Below are 17,103 nucleotides of genomic sequence, written 5' to 3'. Positions count from 1 at the left end.
TTCACTCCAAGGGCAATAAATCCATGCTGGAGCCATGGCGCCTATTAATTTAGCAGAAACTCGGCTATCTCATATTATGAACCTACCTCATAATAGGAGACTTTCCTATATACTATTTTCGTCGCACACGATGATGTGTGAATTTATATATATACGGTACTTACTGATCCTCTATGCCAAGAAGATATCCTATACTTCTCCATACGTGACAAAACGCTTCTAAATCTTCCTCATTAGCATGAATACCGAGTTCGTGGGGGTACAGCAGAATTATCCCGACGAAAGAGAATTGAATGGCTGCCATATCGCTCTGATTCAATCCTTTACCAAAGATCGGAATATCTAGACATATATTTTTTATGGTCGGGCAAGAAGAAAAATCTTTTAAAATTGTCTCTATATTCGGACACCATGGCTTTTGAATTTTACTGGCCTCGTCGATCTCCCCATTGTCGCTCTCGCAAAGTTTCAATCGCATCGCACGATGCATTCTACGCACAGTTTGTATATCCTTGTAAGCTCGCGTATCGACGGACCACACATTTTCCGTTATCCAATTCTTTACACGGCAAGCCGTAGACAAATACCTTCAATGATAATCGAATATTCATTAAGAACTCTGACCTATGCCAAAGAGATCATGGGCGTATCCAGGGGGGGGCAGGGGGGGCAGCTGCCCCCCCTAGACTCAATGGGATCCCCATTGCGATTACGAATAACATAATTATTAGATTTGCCGAGGACTCCAGAAAATTAATTTTTATATAAATAAAAAAGATTTTGTATAAGTACGTAGTTTAATTTATGCTACATAATTCGCCTACAGGTGAATCCTGTTCTGCCCCCCCCCCCCCTAGACAAAAGTCTGGATACGCCCATGATACCGTTCGTTGTGAAGCACGGCAGAAAATAGGAAACCATTAAGTTAGACCGGGATTAAAAATCCGGATTGTATAGAATGGTTGGTACGAGGGTACAGATTTAGGCTTGGAAGGTTTGCCGAAGGATAGAGAACGGGCACATAGAGTAAACCATGTGGGAAAGTTCCGAAAAGTCTTGTAGTATAAAACTTTCGTTAAAATTTCGTCGTAGCGTTCAACTTTTCAACGACGAACGATGAAGAAACGACATGTTTTATTACATGTATTTAACGCGTATCGCCCGCACGAAAGAAGAGACGGGGAAGGTGGTACTCGAAAGAATCGAGAGAGAGAGAGAGAAAGAGAGAGAGAGAGAGATGCAAAATCTATAGAGGACAGTCCTCCATTATGAGATAGATTTTATATGAGATTCTAATATGAGATAGCAGGTTTTCAACGTCCAGATTCAGTCACAAATCTTTTTCGCGACGATTACACAATCTACAAAGAATTTTCTACTAAATAAATTTCGCTCCGAAGGCAATAGATTCACGGTGGACTAAACAGATGATGCCTATTAATTTAACAGCAGCCCCGCAGCCCCTTATATTAGAGAGGAAGAGAGAGAGAGAAAGAGCGAGAAAACGCGACGAAGGGGTCAGCGACAAAAGATAGGCCGTGCAGGTAGACTTGGAGGTAGATCGGGCTAGCTCTATATGAAAGCCTAATAGAACCGAGTCTCAAGCCCTCAGCTGTCAAGGGATTAGTGCACTAGAATAATAATTCTGGTTTTATAAATATTTGTCCCAACTTTGCGCCGCGAAAGGCAAGATACACGTACGTAAGTCCTGACATGTTGTTCCGCGCTTCTTTCTTACTTTCTCTTTTTAAATAATTAACTCGATCGAAGTCATCCGTCCCCTGTCATCGTGTTATACGGTCATTGCCGCGCTTTCTCCGTCGCGTTAGGCAAACTCGCGTTATACAGAAATGTACTGCGCGCACTTGAGTTCGTATCTCGCGCCGCGGGGCGAGGTGGCGCGAAGTTGCCGGCGCGTCGGTTCGAACGCGACCAACGTCACAGCGTACATCGTAACGAAAGCCGGGGACGTCGCGCGTTGGACTCCGCCTTATTTTCCCGCCCGGAACGTGTCGCACGTGCGACAAACGCGTCGAAAGTGCCGTGGGAAGTGACGGCCGAGCGTCACATCGTATCAATTGGTACTGCGAGACTCGGATTTCCGCGTTTCGCCCCGGTGCGGCCGCTGAAACGAGCGTCGACGAAAACGAGCGTTCCACTCGGCAATGGCGTCAGGCGGGCAAGAGCGTCGTGTCGATCGGTGAGTCAATTCGTCCGTTATATTCCCGCGGCTAATTGCTCGTTTACTTTATTCGCGACGGCTCGGCGATGTTGCGCGTCGCATCGTCTTTTTGTTCTTCATGAGGAAGAAGCGCGCAATCACGCACGCGCGCGTATGCGTGCGTACGCTCGTTTCTCGAGTTACGCGGAGTATTTGTCGCGAACCGAGGGACAAGTTTACGTATATTTTACGTGCAATGTTGTTGTAGATATAAAAGGAAAAATTCAAATTTGTCTTAATATTTCACTAAAAGTGCAAAAAGGGAAAAATTGTTGAATAATATTTAATTGAAAGAGAGAATTCAAGAGATCTACTGCTTTATTTTATAGATGCATCGTGTAAGATTAAAAAATAAGTACACATTGTGCTGCTTTAACATTTCTTTTCAGTTATTTTCACTAAATTAACGCATGAGCGTGTTGAACGTTAACTAAACTCGAGATTAGTAAACTATACTCTGACTGGTCAAATTTCGATCTGATCGCGATTTCAATCCGCAGTCTGATGCTTAACGAGTCCCAACCCTGCAAATATTCAACTCGTCAATGAAACGTTTCGCTTTTCACGCGCTCGCGCTAGAGAAAAGGATCCTGACGCGTCGCGCGCGCGCGTTGGTAACTTACCGTCCGTTTCTTCGCGAACTAACATCTCTTCCTTTCGCGATGCTCCCCCGAGATGGCGGTACGGTGCGAATTTTGATCGCGGCGCGACACCCACGCAGGTCGCGCCGTTTCGCGCGCGCGCGCGCGACGATTCAAAGTTTGCCGCGCCGGGGCCGTCCGGAGTCTACCAGCGCGCTCACGCGGTCACGCCGTAGCGGCGCGACCGGGGAGTGGGGGGGCAGTGTTTGACGGCGCGTTCGGCGTTTGTTTAGTTGCGCGCTGACAGCGGCCGCGTTTGAACGTGATCCGGCGTGTGCGTTCGCGTCTACCGGAAGCGCCGCGCCGCCGGCGTCCGTCGTCGTTGCCGTCGCCGCACGTCACGGGCTTCGCGTCACGTATCGCGAAATCGTATCGCGCCACGGCCGGAAGTCCCCTCGCGTCGCCGGGGAAGTGCGTTTCTTCGTGCTCTGTCCCGTCCCGTCGCTGCTGATCTGTCCGTCGGCTTCTCGCTGCTCTACTCTCTCTCTCTCTGTCGCCATCCTCTCCTACGTCTCCTTTGATCCCTTCGCACGCTATCGTACACGTGTGCTGTGTCCGCGATCTGTTTCACCGTCCCGTCCGTCCGTCTCTCGCCTGTGATCATCGCCTACCACGCTGCACCCACGCGACGCAACATGTCCACGCTGAGCGGGTGATGGCAGAGCGCAGAGGATGTCACGTCGCAAGCAGAGCAACCCCAAACCGCTGAAACGTGAGTCCCCCCCCTCCTGAATATGTGCTTTTCACCCGCCGCCGGCTTATACCCGTTTTTTCTACCGGCGCAGTTTAATTTTTAATCTCGGCTCGACTTACTTTGTATCTTTCTTCAGTTTTACGAGGTGGGAAAAGACCGGTAATTTATGCCGAGATTAAAGTTAATCTGCGTTGTGATAGAAACGGGCATTAGGCCAATTTCACACGTGTCGGTTAACTATTTTACCTGTTAAATCAGGTATATCTATACCAGGTAGTCAGGTTACCTTTTTTCTGTATTGTTATCTAATTGTAAGTAAAAGGCGAAATCAGTTAGCCGTTGGTGTTGACCGACGTTTGTGAACTCGGCCCTTAATTGTTCTCGCACCGCTTCTCTCGGCGACACGTGCCATGCCTGGCGCGGTGTCCGGTCCGTCTTGCCATGCCTCGCCCCGCGCGCCACGCCGTGTGTGTTTTGACAGCGTGCTTTTTCCTCGGGGCCGGAGGATCCCGCGTGTCGCCGCCATCGCTCGTCATCGCGCGGGTTCCGTTTATCGCGCGCGACTTGGCGACGAGACATTCCGACGACAGCCCCGAAGAAAAGGGAGAAGAAGGACAGTTCGTAACGCTTGAAGCGACAGGCCCGACCGCAGCCGTGATCGCGCGTCGATTCGAATTTCGTCCGCTCGAACTTGAGTTCCGTACGGAAGATGGCCCGGTGTGCTGGCGGTTTAAACGACCGGAGTGCGTCTCCTTTGCGCGTGCGCGCGCGAGACCGTTTTCAAAACCGCGGGGCGCCTCGGGATCTCGCGTTCGGTGGCGGCGAGAAGATAAATATGATAAATTATGAATCGAACCGATGATCTCTCGCGAGGGGACAAATTACGACTAACGTTGGATTATGATTTTTAATTGTACTCGTAGGTAGACAATTGAATGTTGCAATTACGTGTGTGGGGTTGGTCTCCAGCTTTTTCTGTATTATTATCTGGGAGGAGACAGAGAATCGAATAACCTATGGTTAACGGTTGACCAGAGAACGAAAAACCGAGCCTTTTACGAGACGGTTGTCTGTCGAGATTATTTTTGACGCGAAGTAGATTGTGTTGAAAAAAGAACTGTTGACAGAATCGTTGACTGTCTGTTATTTTTGGTTTGACATTAGTTAAATACTGAAACTTTCAATCTGGAAATGGATTTTAGCGAAGATAGAAGTAAGTGTGTTCGAGTTCGATGGAAAATTTGCGAAATTCGAGATACTGTTATCGAGGAAACGCGCTTAGCTTTGTGGTCGAACTAAAAAAATCGCCGTTTCTCTCTCTCTCTCTCTCTCTGTCTTTCTCTCTTTTCCCTCTTCCTTTCCTTCTCTACCGATGGAAGCAATAAATTCCTTCGAGGATAAATCAACGACCGAATAAATTAATTCACGACGCCGAAGGAGAACGAGTTTCTCGCGACAAAACGGTTCATTCGACGTATATCTTTCGGAGTCGAAGAGGCAAGGGATTAGGTAAAGGACGGAATTGTTTCGGGGATGCTGAGCAAATTTTTTTTATTACGAAATATTTAGCTTTTTATTGTTTGTCAGTTAATTGTTTCTCGTCGGTATCTCGAACCTTATACGAATCTCGTTTAATGTAAAGCTACGCTTTTCTTATTTTAATCTGAGAGAATTCAACAAAGTGTTACGTTAATGAAAGAAATAAAAAAAGATAATACCGCAAAGGAAATCTTGCTTCACATATTTACAAGAAAGTCCGTGGCAATTATAAATTAATGGAAAATCTCTATGTCAAAGAGATCTAGATGTTTTACAACTTGATATTGATAGATTGCTTATAACTTGATTTTTTGAAACACATTGTTTTCTAATGTTGATAATAATTAGATAGCAATCAATTTATAAACTCATTGTTAAACTATCACATATTCACAAGACAGTTGCAATGATAAATTAATGGAAAATCTCTGTGTCAAAGAGATCTAAATTTTTACAACACGATATTGATAGATTGCTTATAACTTGATTTTTTGAAACACATTGTTTTCTAATGTTGATACTAAATAGATAGATAGCTTGATAAATAGATAGATTGATACTTAATAGATAGATAGATAGATAATACCGTTGATATCATTACAATGGTCATCTTCGTTGCGTTCGGAGGTGATTTTTGTCCGGCCAAAAGTGCGGGCTGCCGTAAAGGTTTCCAGCATTAAAGTCTCATAGATTAACTCTACCAGAATATTATTGCATCCTCTTAATAATATTTGCCGGAATGCGATGGAATTTATCAAGTTACCGGAAGGCCTGCAAGAATCTCCGTGAATGTAGAATAAGAATCGCGAGAGAGCGAGGTGAACGGGGAAGTTGGCGCGTATCCGAGAAATTCGGTCGATCGGCGCGACTCTAAATTCTGTTTATATCTTTTGCCGTCGAAAGCAGTATGCAGTTTTTTGCTTACCTGATAACGCGACGCGTTCAGTCGCCCCAAGCCTGTCAGCTGACCTTTCGATTCTAACGGGCCTCGCGGCGTGAGGCACGCACGCACTCGACGGCTGACATGACAGATGTGACTATCGCGATTACGCGGATTTCGCGCGTTTGTATAATTAGCCCTCCGCAGCCGGCCCTCGCCCTTTAACGGGGCGACCGATCCCCGACACCGTTGTCCATCGCAGCTTCCGGATCGTGCGCGTACTTTTATCTGCCGTGTGCAGCGATCCGGCATGCTGCAACTAATTTATTTCGGCATTAATTAATTAAACTTATTCATTTATTTCATAATGTACACGTTTATTCCGTTTATACTATAATTCTGCCGCGTGAAATTCTAATTGGAACGCATTAGCGCTTCAATTCCTTGATTTTCCTAATGTAACGATTGTCGGCGATATTCAAGTCGCATTCGAATCGCGATTTGAAGAAAGGACGTCGCGCGGTACTGAAATAAAGGGAGGACTGTCGAAGACAAATTTTTTTTCTACTCCGTGAACATCTCCGCGCGACTTCCCGAGTCGAAATTATTTTGACACTTTTAAGGACAATTTACACCTACTTAGCTGATCTATACACCTACATAGACCAGCGAAACCTACTTTGATGACATTCTATTTTTTACTCCTCCCTTGAATCCTTGATTCTAAAAATTTACTTTAGCTCCTACTTAAAAGGACCCACTTTAATGCTAAATTGGCAAAAGTAGAAATTTCCGACGCTATCAGTTTTTAAGCAGGAGTAAATTTTGTACTTGCAGTTGGACCTCTTTTACTGTCTTAGGTCTTTCTGTTTCTGTCTTAGATGTTTTTAAGATATGACGGTGTAAAGCTTCGAAGCCACAGAAAATCAATATCACAACACATTGTTTATTTATTCAATTTATAAAATGTTCAAAATGTCCGCCATGGACTTGTAAACATGTATTTATTCGAAGCAAGGTCCTACTATTGTGTATAATAAATCCCGCCAAGTGCGGGAAAAGTGCGCGAGCGATGTCCTCGGCTCGGTTTTCCCGCGGATCAGCAACCTCCCGCCGATGTCCCGTCTCCGTTCTTTTCTCGCGCCGCTTCGCGAAACAATCGAGGCCAGACGAGATCCCGTGAGTCCGTCTGGATCCTTTTCGCCGCCCCCTTCGCCCTTGTCGCGGCGGGCATGCGATCTTGCGATCACGTGGCTCGATCACGAAAGTTGGAACCCACTTTCACGTGGCCGGCGCGACTCGTCGGACCGGCTACCTCTTTTTCTCCTTCTGTCCCTTCCTTTCGCCGGTACCCCGTTTCACGATGTTCTCGCTCTGCGAACCTATTGATTTCGTTTTGAGGAAATCGCTCGCTCTCTCGCGAGAACAATTCGACAGTAAGTTCGCGCGACGTTCTCGATTTTTCTCTCCGAAATCGTCTCGAGGAAGGATTCCACGTCGAAAAATTCCCATCGATTTTGCCTTCAAAAACCAATTGACTTGGAAAAATATCGAGGAAGATAACGACAATACTTTTATTCAGAATTTTTAATAATTAGAAAAAATTTAATTCTGTAACAAACCTGCTGATCTTGTTTCAACTCGATCGTATTTCATACAAAATCTCTTGAACATTCTTATACAGGATGGCGCATAAAACCGGCTGCAAATGCAAAATACAGTTCTTGCGGGTTCCTTCGATAATATACTGACTGTAACTGCAGTTACATTTTTAACTCAGGGAGGTTTAAATTTTAACTATTTGTATAACAATGTATCGGCATTTTCATTTATCATTTTTACCGTACGTTGCGTTTGCCCGAGTCACAATTTTGACACTTCAGGATAATTTACACTTACTTAGCTGATCTATGCACCTACATAGATCAGCAATAACCTACTTTGGTGACATTATATTTTTTCACTCCTCCCTTGAATCTTTAATTAAAAGTTTGCTTTAGCTCCTTAAAAGGACCTACTTTAATGCTAAATTGGCAAAAGTAGAAATTCCCGACGCTATTAGTTTTTAAGTAGAAGTAAATTTTCTACTTGCAGTTCGACCTCTTTTACTGTCTCAGATCCTACTATATAATAGAATTAAAGGTTCAACATAGAGCGAACATTTCGACTCGGGTGTGGCCGATTTCGTGCGCGCTACTCCGTATTGTGCGATACAAAATATTGCTGCGTTAACGGTAAACGTTGAGAAAATTGGCGCGAGTTTCTAGCAATCCTCAAGTTCCTAGGCTTCTTTCCGCAGGTCCCCCGTAGTGGGACAGGAAAATGATGCGACGTGCATCGGGGCCCTCTCGTGGGACACCGACGTTAATGGCCGAGTAATTATTGCGAAGCCGGCTCGTGCGCGTGACTGCTAATTGGGAGCGACCGTAATTGAGTTAATAACGCCGTGTTAAAATAGCGGGCCCGTCCCCTCTTCCACCCGCTAATACGTCTTTCCCCTCCCCTTTCACTTCGTCGCTTTGCCTCTCGCGTATCTCCGTTGCCTCTATATTCGCGATTATAAAAAATAAATCCGGTACGTTATTGCGCTTCGAATAATCATTCCGCTTAATCAACCTTATTATAATTTCTATTTTTTTTTAAATTTGATCTGCTTATCTCTGCCCTTTACACTCTTATCCGAATATGCGAGGGGATTAATGTTCATTATTTCGTAAGAAGAATAACATCGCTGAAATCGTTTCTCTTCCCATTTTATAATCTAGTTCTTTCAACGAAACCGCAGGCTGCCTTGCAACTGCGCTCTCTGTACAAGTCTTACAATTAGTTCTTTTAAAGGAAAGTCTAAGTGGATTTTGTGAAATTCCCTTGAAAAAAATTTCGGAAATTTGCAAATTAATCGAGCCGAAACGCTCCTAGGGCGAGGTTTACCGCGTGGCTAATTAAGAGTCAATTAAAAGTCTCATTTTCGCAGTCGACTCGCATCGAATTTGCCGGAAATCTTCACGATCAGTTCCCCGCCGGAATTTTCGGCGTAGGGCCATCGGCGCACCGCGAATAATTTAAAGTCCCGTCGAACACGTGTCCCGTCCTCCCCGCGTTGCCCCCCCCCCCCCCCCGCTACCGCGACTAACCTCTGCCACGTAGAAACGATTCCGCGGGAGAATCGGCGGCACTTTTATAACGCGCCGATACTTTTCGCCGCGTGCATTGCACACATGTGACGGCGATAACGATCGCGACCCGTGACTCTCGGAGCGGCACGACCGCCGCTGCTCCCTCCCCTCCCCTCCTCCCCGTCCCTCCTCCTCTTCCTCCCGCCCCCTCCGACGTTTCTGCCTTTTACGGCGAATTCCGACCGAGATGCACGTGTGCACTCGTACGCCTCGCAAGGCAGCGCCTCGGCGAAAAAGCGCGAGTTTCGGGCGAAAAGCGCGCCAACCCGAGATAAGGACCCCCCCCTCTGACGTCGTCAATATTTCGTAGTCACTCGGTGCTCCCTTATCTCGTATCTGCTCGCCGGCCGGTTGCGGCAACCGCGCGCCTCCTCTCGCGGCCGCGTATCTCCGTCAGTTTATAAATACAGTCGTGCAGTCGGCGGCGATTAGCCGTAAATTTGGTCATCCTCGTTCGATTAAAATTTGTGCGCGTTAATCGCGCGCGTCTCGCCGCGGGGCGACGTGGAGCGACGGGACTTCGCGGTCACGCAACACGTTCTCCCGGCGAAAAGTTAATTTTCATTTTTCCCCACACTTCGTACCTTACGTACCGTACGTCCGTGTTGTAGATCAATAATAAAAAGTAAATGGGGGAAGCTCGTCGCTTCTTGAAGACCGTAACACCCGGGACGGAATTTTTCTCAAGTGTCTCGCGTGATATGTAAATTTATACGCCGGTCTCTCTCGGTAAATATTAATTTAATTTAGTCCCGGGTAATCCGAATTAAATTAGCGCGTGAGAGACGAGAGGCGGTGATGTCACCGCGACATGCCCTTTTCCGCGGAAATTGTTACGAGATGAATTAAATTGCGCCAGGTTCACGCGACGCGGTTCAACGCTGCAGGTTGATCCTCAAAAATGCCCGACGAACGTGTGGAAAAAGTTTGGCCGCGCCGGGCACGGTGCACGGACGATACGGATAGAGGAGTCTATTAATATCTATTCTCTATTACGTTACGAAGGCCCGTTCTCTTGATTCCCGGTTCGTATCGCGCGGCTCATCGGCATCCCCCGGCGCTTCCCCGCGCCCATAAATAATATGGTAAATTCCCGCGCGCTAACGTCGCCGCAATTTCGAAACGAGGCGCCCGGGGCCCATCGCGCCACCCGAGGGTGCCCAGTGTTACGTAGGGCCCGTGGGAGGGCCCCGGCGTGTTCCTCGCTCCCTCGTGCCCGCGCCGGGTATCGCGCCGGCGATCGACGATGCCGTGCGGGATAAAGGAGAGGAGGAGGCGCCCCGCGGGGGTCTCGCCGGCGACCCCCGTCGAGCGCGAGCGTCAAATTAATAAGCGATGATTTTATAGAATGCTTTATTGAATCGTGTTCGCCGTAAAGAATATCTCCCATCGCCCCGCGCGCCGTCGATCGCGCAAAACGACGGTTCTCAGCTGATCGCCGCGGGCCCCTCACACCCGGCGGGTCCGTTTGGGACAGGCGGGGTAAATTCAGGCAGGCCCCTCCCGCCAGCGAGATTCTTCTCACTTGCGGTCGCGCGCGGTTACACGTTAATTGCGTGTTTTTTTTTCGGTCGATAACGAATACGAGTGATTAGAAGGGTGAGGTGGTGCTCCAGCGGTCGCGAGGAGGTCCGTGAGAGACACTGGTGACTCGAGGGAGGCGCGTCTCCCCTTTTCTCCCGCGCCGTTGTTGTTGCCGTTGTTGTTGTTGCCGGCGTATCGCTGCTAATATGACGAGCCGGCCGCGCCTCCCCCGAGATGTGATTCCTCTAGTAAGTTCTCGCGTATCATCGCGGCGAGATCGCTCGATAGCGACACCTCCGGAATCTTTTTCGTCCGCTTAATCGAACGCGCTCTCTCCGATCCGACGATCGAGCGGTCTCCCCGCGGCCCCTTCCCGCCCCGAGAGCGAGCCTCGTGTCGCTGATGGACACGACGCCGAGCACATTGACGCACGCCCGTCGTGTCGGATCCTGGTCTTGTACGGTTAGCTGCTTGCATCGCGACGGGCACTGCACCGAGGTCCGTGCGAGATGTACGTTAATTTCGCGTCCCCGTTTCGGCGGCGTTAACATCGCGGCTGATTGTTTTATCTTGTAAATTCGACGATTAAAATGACGAGAGTCAACTTGACACGTTTCGGACTCGCTCGATTTTTAAGAGATGTGTAATATTTGCAATATTTAAGAAGGAAAGAATGCGAATCGCCAGTAGTTAACAGTAAAAAGAATTGTTAGACGACATTATAGGCTGGCAGATGGTTTATTTGTTTGATTCCGTATTCGACCATGCACTGTAAAAAAAATATGTAAAATTACATACATAATAAGTGTAGCGATTACACTATTAATAACGGAAATATATAAATTTATGTACTTTTACCAAAGAAATTTTTTCTACTCTTTGCTGTGTAAATACTTGTTTATGCTTGATGAGAAATTACAAACAATTGTAAAATTTACGCAATTCAATGCAAGCAGTTTACTTATTATGTAAGGTAATAATTTTACCCACAAGGGTGTAAATTTACCAACGTATGTAAATATACACCATTTAATAGAAATGGTCCCAATATTACCCACTATAATAATTGTAATTTTACATGTTGTTTGGCAGTGTACGGATTGTGGTCCTTTTCAAGGAATTTGATAATAAATATTAAAAACGGAAGTTTGACATCCATCTCTGGGCGGCACTCGGAGAACATTTTTAATTTAATATCGATGACGTAATATTTATTGTCGAATTCCTTGAAAAGGACCACAACTCGTATGGTCGAAACGTCGGAATCGAACAAATAAACCGTCTGCCAGCCTAATGTCGTCTAACCAGTCTTTTTACCGCGAACATTTAAGAAGATCCGAAGTTGCAAGTTTCGATCGAGTTTCTATCTTTTTGTTATTTTTTAAAGACCGATATCCCGAGTGTAAAACATTTTTAGTATCCAAGCAGCAAGAGGTCCCGAGCTTTACTTGATTTAACAAATCAAACTCCGCGTATTGACGATTCAAGGATTTCACTTTGAACGTTCGATAGTCTCGAACTTTCAGCGTCCAATCGCGCCCGCTCGAATCCACCCTTCGCGCACAGAGGGTACCGCAACGTCTCCCTCCCCGATGACGCTTCGAAGGGCCCGAAAGAGATCGTACCTGCTTCACTCGCGGCGGAACAGGCGGGTTATCGGTGGAAAGGCGCGTTTACACGCGTGTAGGGAGCCCCTCCCGTCTCGGCCCTTAGTCAGCCAACACCGCGAAGAGAACGGAGGAAGGGGGGGAAGGGCAGTGGACACAAGGAAGGAGAGGAGAACCGCGCGAGCGCGCGGACACCATTCCGGCGAGATGCCGGGGCCGTGTCGTAACAGGCCGGAGTGACACCACAATGCGGTGTAGCAATTTGTAGGCTCGCCCTTCTCTCTCCCTTTCTTACCCCTCTCCCCCTGCCCCCCCCCCCCGATTCCCCGTCGCCCCCTTCGCTTCGGCTCCTCGAGTCTGTATTTATGAGGCCAAGTCCCGGTATCGGTTCCGCGCTCACTGAAGGAAGGACGAGGTGCACCAACAAGAGGTACTACAGGTGAGGGCACGAAGGGCGACGGAGGAGGATGGAGGGGGGAGGGGCGACGCGCGGGAGAGGACCGAAGGAAGAAAGGCTAACTAGGCGAGATCAGCGGCGCGATAGTTGTCTCCGGCGCGTTTCTTCGCGAAGGCAGGAAGGGCCTTCGCCGAAGGGAGAAAGAGAGAGAGAGAGGGGGAGATGGGGGAGCGAGAGAGGGATCGCGGGAGACATCCGCGGCAACGGCGGCGAAATAAGGGACCCGGACGAGGGGAAGATAAGGACCGCTGATTGACCTTCCTCCGCCTCTTTCTTTCTTTTTCCCTTGACTTACACGCTCTGTGTTCCGAGTCACTTTGTACATACGTGGTCCAAAAACGTTAATATTTTTACCATTAAGTTTTCCTACACGGGGAGAATTTTCGCTTAACATTTATCCTGAAAATCGCGTAATCTCGGGACAAGACATTTCGAAAAATTTTATGAGAGTTTTTTTGAAAGTTTACCATACATTTTACTACAGTAGAATGTATGGTAACATTTCAATATGTAAGGAATATCGATTGGCAGCTAGATTGTCGCGAGAGATCTTGTGGATCATCGATTTCTTACCGATCAAAAACATGAAACGGCAAATCGCGCTTACGATTATTTTGCAACAAAAATCCTGTTCTCGTGCAATTAACGAAGAGTTTTTTCGCGACGTTCATTTTCTTTTACATCCGTGACAAGTTTCAATCATCGTCTGAATTTCTCGATCGACTGTTTTAATCTTTGCGAAGATTTTGTCTATTTAATTTTCAAGTTATGGTTTTGACAGCCATCGCAATATTTTCTCCAACGAGTTTTTTTTCACTAAGTTTTCCTAGATTTTTCGTTCGACGTTCGCAATCCGCGATTACGCGTTAGATCATTTTGCATTAGAAACGCTTTTCCCTTACAATTAACAAAGATTTCTTTCGCGACCATCCATTTACTCTTACATCTGCGATAGGTTTCTGTCAATTATGTGAATTTCTCGATTGATTTTTTAATCTTTGCGAATATTGTATCTGTAAAAATTTTCAATTATCATTTTGACAATCTTCTCCCCAACAAATATTTTTCCTATTAAGTTTTCCTGCACGGGAAGAATTTTCTTTTAAAATTTATCCTGAAAATCGCACAATCTCGGGACAATGCGAGATTTTGAAAAATTTTGTGACAGTTTTTTGAAATTTTACCATACAATGTATGATAAAATTTCAAAACATTCTTATAAAATTCTTTGGAAATGCCGTGTTGTCCTGCGATTATACAATTTTCAGGATAAATTGTCAAACAAAATTCCGTGTAGATTTTTCGCTGGATAATCGCAACGACCTTCAGGCGGGCTCTTTCGAAAAGATTGCGTAATCGGATACCTTGAAGTTTGGATTGCTTTTTAGTGTTATAAATAGCTCTCGATTCCATCGTCCTCAAGAGCCTGGACGATACGCTCCCGATTGATACTGGCAACGCCAGAAACGCTCGCAGTCGCGAATCGCTCGTTTCCGTTAATCGACGCCGATAGCGCTTACCTCTAATCCCGATTAACGCGTCTATCGCTCTCCGCGAGCCGTGATTATCCACGCGCCGCAGCCGATCACGCGCGTCTGGGATCGTTCGATCGGCGTTCGATGGCACGACGTACGTGACGCTCGCGGTTGACTAAAATCTACGGTATCGAGTCATTACGGCCAATATTCGGCTCGCGGCATGACCGCGGTATCGCGATCGTGCCTTCTCGCGCGGCCGTCCGTGTTGTCCTCTTGTGCACACGTGCGCAGGGGTCGCGCAACGCCGTTTTTGGCTCGTCCGGCTCTTCTCGCCGCCACCGCCGTCGATCGATCGCCGATCTTCGTCGTGGCGAGTCGCGGGAGAAATTCCGCCTCGAGTTACGGACTCGGATCTGGGACTTGGTTCGCGCACTTTGTCCGCGGGACTCGATTCGAGGAAGCTTCGGTTTCCAATTATTTTTAATTAAATAATGATCGGGAGATAAAATCTTGTACACCAATGCCTACTAATGCCCAGTGGGCATTATTTAATCTTATTATATTATTTTATCTTATTTATCTTTATGATACCCCAGCAAGGTCTAATGCCCAAACTAATGCCCAAAAAAGCCTAGTAATGCTTAGTAATGCCTCAAGTCTGTACACCACAATACCCTCGGCGGTTTCCCCCTCGGAGATACGTTAAAATCATGTTTCTTGGAATCTACTAAATTTTTATTCACTTGTACTATAATAAAACATTGGCTAGATTTGAAGAAATAGATATGAAATCTCTTAAAGATTCCAGTCTTAATCAAATACAATTTCGGTTGAAGATCGAATAAAAGATTATCAACGTGAGCTATAACGTCATTTTAAATTTATATCTTTTTCTCTTCCTCGGATCTCTTTTTCTATCTGCTGTCTCCGCTGCGTACGGTTTCCGAGAATAGAATAAGTGTCTCTTGCATCACACGCACACACACACACGCACACACTCTCTTTTTCCATTTTCGGTCCTATGAACGTTGATTTTAAGGATTCGATACACCACGTAGATTACGAAGAGTCTGCGTTTTCTCAAGTTTCGAGATAAGGCAGCGAGGCAGAGTGGCTTCCCGATACCCTCGCACTCTTTCGATCCCGACCGCGCGATACGCTCGCCCACGCACTCTGATCTTTTTCTCCAATTAATCGCGAACGATTCGAGATTAATAACGCGCTTAAAAAGCGCGATCGCGATTTAACGGAAGCGACGCGGTGGAAATAGAAACCTCTAAATTTTTTGGAGTGGAATCTCACTCCTTCGGGGCGTGATTTCACTCGAAGAAATAATGAAAATACTGCCAGTTCGACTGGCGTGCAATTTCACTTTTTGAAAGAGCGCCGTTATTCACTCTTTACCTGGATTGATTCTTCAATTCTGAAAAGAGTGCTGCGTTTTACTTTAATCGATTATTGTTAGCAGTACAAAATTCACGGACGAGAGCTTCGCTATTGTTTGTTCACTATGATCATCGCATATAGATAATTTGCAGTGCTAACGACTTCACTTTAAAAATAAGAGTGGAGTTCTTCACTTTTTGTCTTAGAGTGAATTAATTCACGAATAGTGAAGTGGTCAGTGACATCATGATTCGAGTGAAAATTTCACTCCAGAAATTTAGGAGAGATTGAGAGTTTCGCGAACGTGTTCATTTATTATCTGGAATTTAGTGTTTTACTCATTATCCATATTATAATTTAATTATTTATATTCTGAATAACACACGACAATCGCGTGCACAATCGATATTTTTCTTCTTTCCTTAAGCAACGTGAATCATTTTATGTATGAATCAGCTAACACGAATGCATCAGACGAGTTTTTTTAATCTCTTATCTCAATGACAATTATGCATTAATTGACACGATCCGACGCATCAGTCTGGAAAAATGCATAATCTAAGATAATATACGATATCTGAAGCGAATACGTAGGAAACTCTTTGTTCATGATACGTTTGGTTGAGGCATGAATTTTGTGTATCGTTTTAGTCATAAGAGCAACGAGGAAGGAAATGCGAAAGTAAAATTGCCATTTTACGTATCGTTAAATAAACTAATTTTACGTATCATTAAATAAACTTTGTTGGGTGAATAATTAAATCAGATTGCAATATTGATCATTTATTAATCAAGGAGTTTTGTGTTAAACGTGCTAGTTTCACATGATTTATGTTCGATTGATTGTGAGGGACAGGACAGGATCGAAGTATTCCGACGGAAGATTGAAAAGATGACGAGCAAAGGCCCGATGAATAGATATTTATTACGAACGCATCAGCTTTACAAAGCGAGGGTGTTTATGCAAATTTAACCTGCGGTATACGAAGTCGCAGCGAGTTATGTAAAGTTATTCGCACTAGATTGTCGCACACCGATAAATGAATGGATTTAAGCAATTGGAAATGCTTATAGACGGCGAAGAATGCAAGCTATGTATCTATTCTGTCAATATGGGGCGTTCTATCATAAAAAAGACGAGAGACCGTCGTGCATACATCTGTTATACTAACCAAACCTTTAGTCGTGCTAAAGATTGTAGGACAAAAAAATGTTGTGCTAACAGCATCGATGTAATGGGAAATAATCTTGTTAATTTAATAATATTAAACGATTAAGAATTCGGTAAAACGCATTAATTTCATTAATACTGTTACTAAATTAACAAGAGTAATTTTAATTAGATCAATGTTGGTAATACGCCGTTATATTCCGTGCTATACAGGGTGTCCTAAAACCACCGGAGGTTCTCTTAATGACAGATTCCTTAGAACATTTCCAGACGAAAATCCTAATACAAAAGTGTCGAGGCTATAATAGTTTTTAAATTAGAAGCGATTA

The 17,103-nt window shown here is 45.6% G+C and overlaps 2 protein-coding genes across 2 annotated transcripts in view; one reads left to right on the top strand and one right to left on the bottom strand.

The window, feature by feature from the left end:
- Positions 1-97: 97 nt before the first annotated feature.
- Positions 98-619, bottom strand: LOC105567468. The gene has a single exon (XM_012022364.1). It carries the CDS (start codon positions 488-490, stop codon positions 161-163), a length of 330 nt encoding a protein of 109 aa, XP_011877754.1. The 5' UTR covers positions 491-619; the 3' UTR covers positions 98-160.
- A 2,366-nt stretch (positions 620-2,985) lies between these two features.
- LOC105567467 (zinc finger protein ush) overlaps positions 2,986-17,103 on the top strand; it is a 198,936-nt gene continuing 184,818 nt past the window's right edge. Inside the window, exon 1 of the mRNA XM_012022362.1 lies at positions 2,986-3,574. Coding sequence (XP_011877752.1) covers positions 3,535-3,574 — 40 coding nt within the window. The 5' untranslated portion in view covers positions 2,986-3,534. The remainder of the gene's footprint in view (positions 3,575-17,103) is intronic.

The sequence above is a fragment of the Vollenhovia emeryi genome, unplaced genomic scaffold, assembly GCF_000949405.1.
Source record: "Vollenhovia emeryi isolate VEMERY1.0 unplaced genomic scaffold, V.emery_V1.0 DF939137.1, whole genome shotgun sequence".
Classification (NCBI taxonomy): Eukaryota; Metazoa; Arthropoda; class Insecta; order Hymenoptera; family Formicidae; genus Vollenhovia; species Vollenhovia emeryi.
Note: the sequence above shows the minus strand (reverse complement) of the source record. Positions and strands in the feature narration are given on the sequence as shown.

Excerpts from the sequence above, each read along its gene's own strand:
- LOC105567468 (XM_012022364.1), bottom strand. The coding sequence starts at position 490 with ATGCATCGTGCGATGCGATTGAAACTTTGCGAGAGCGACAATGGGGAG.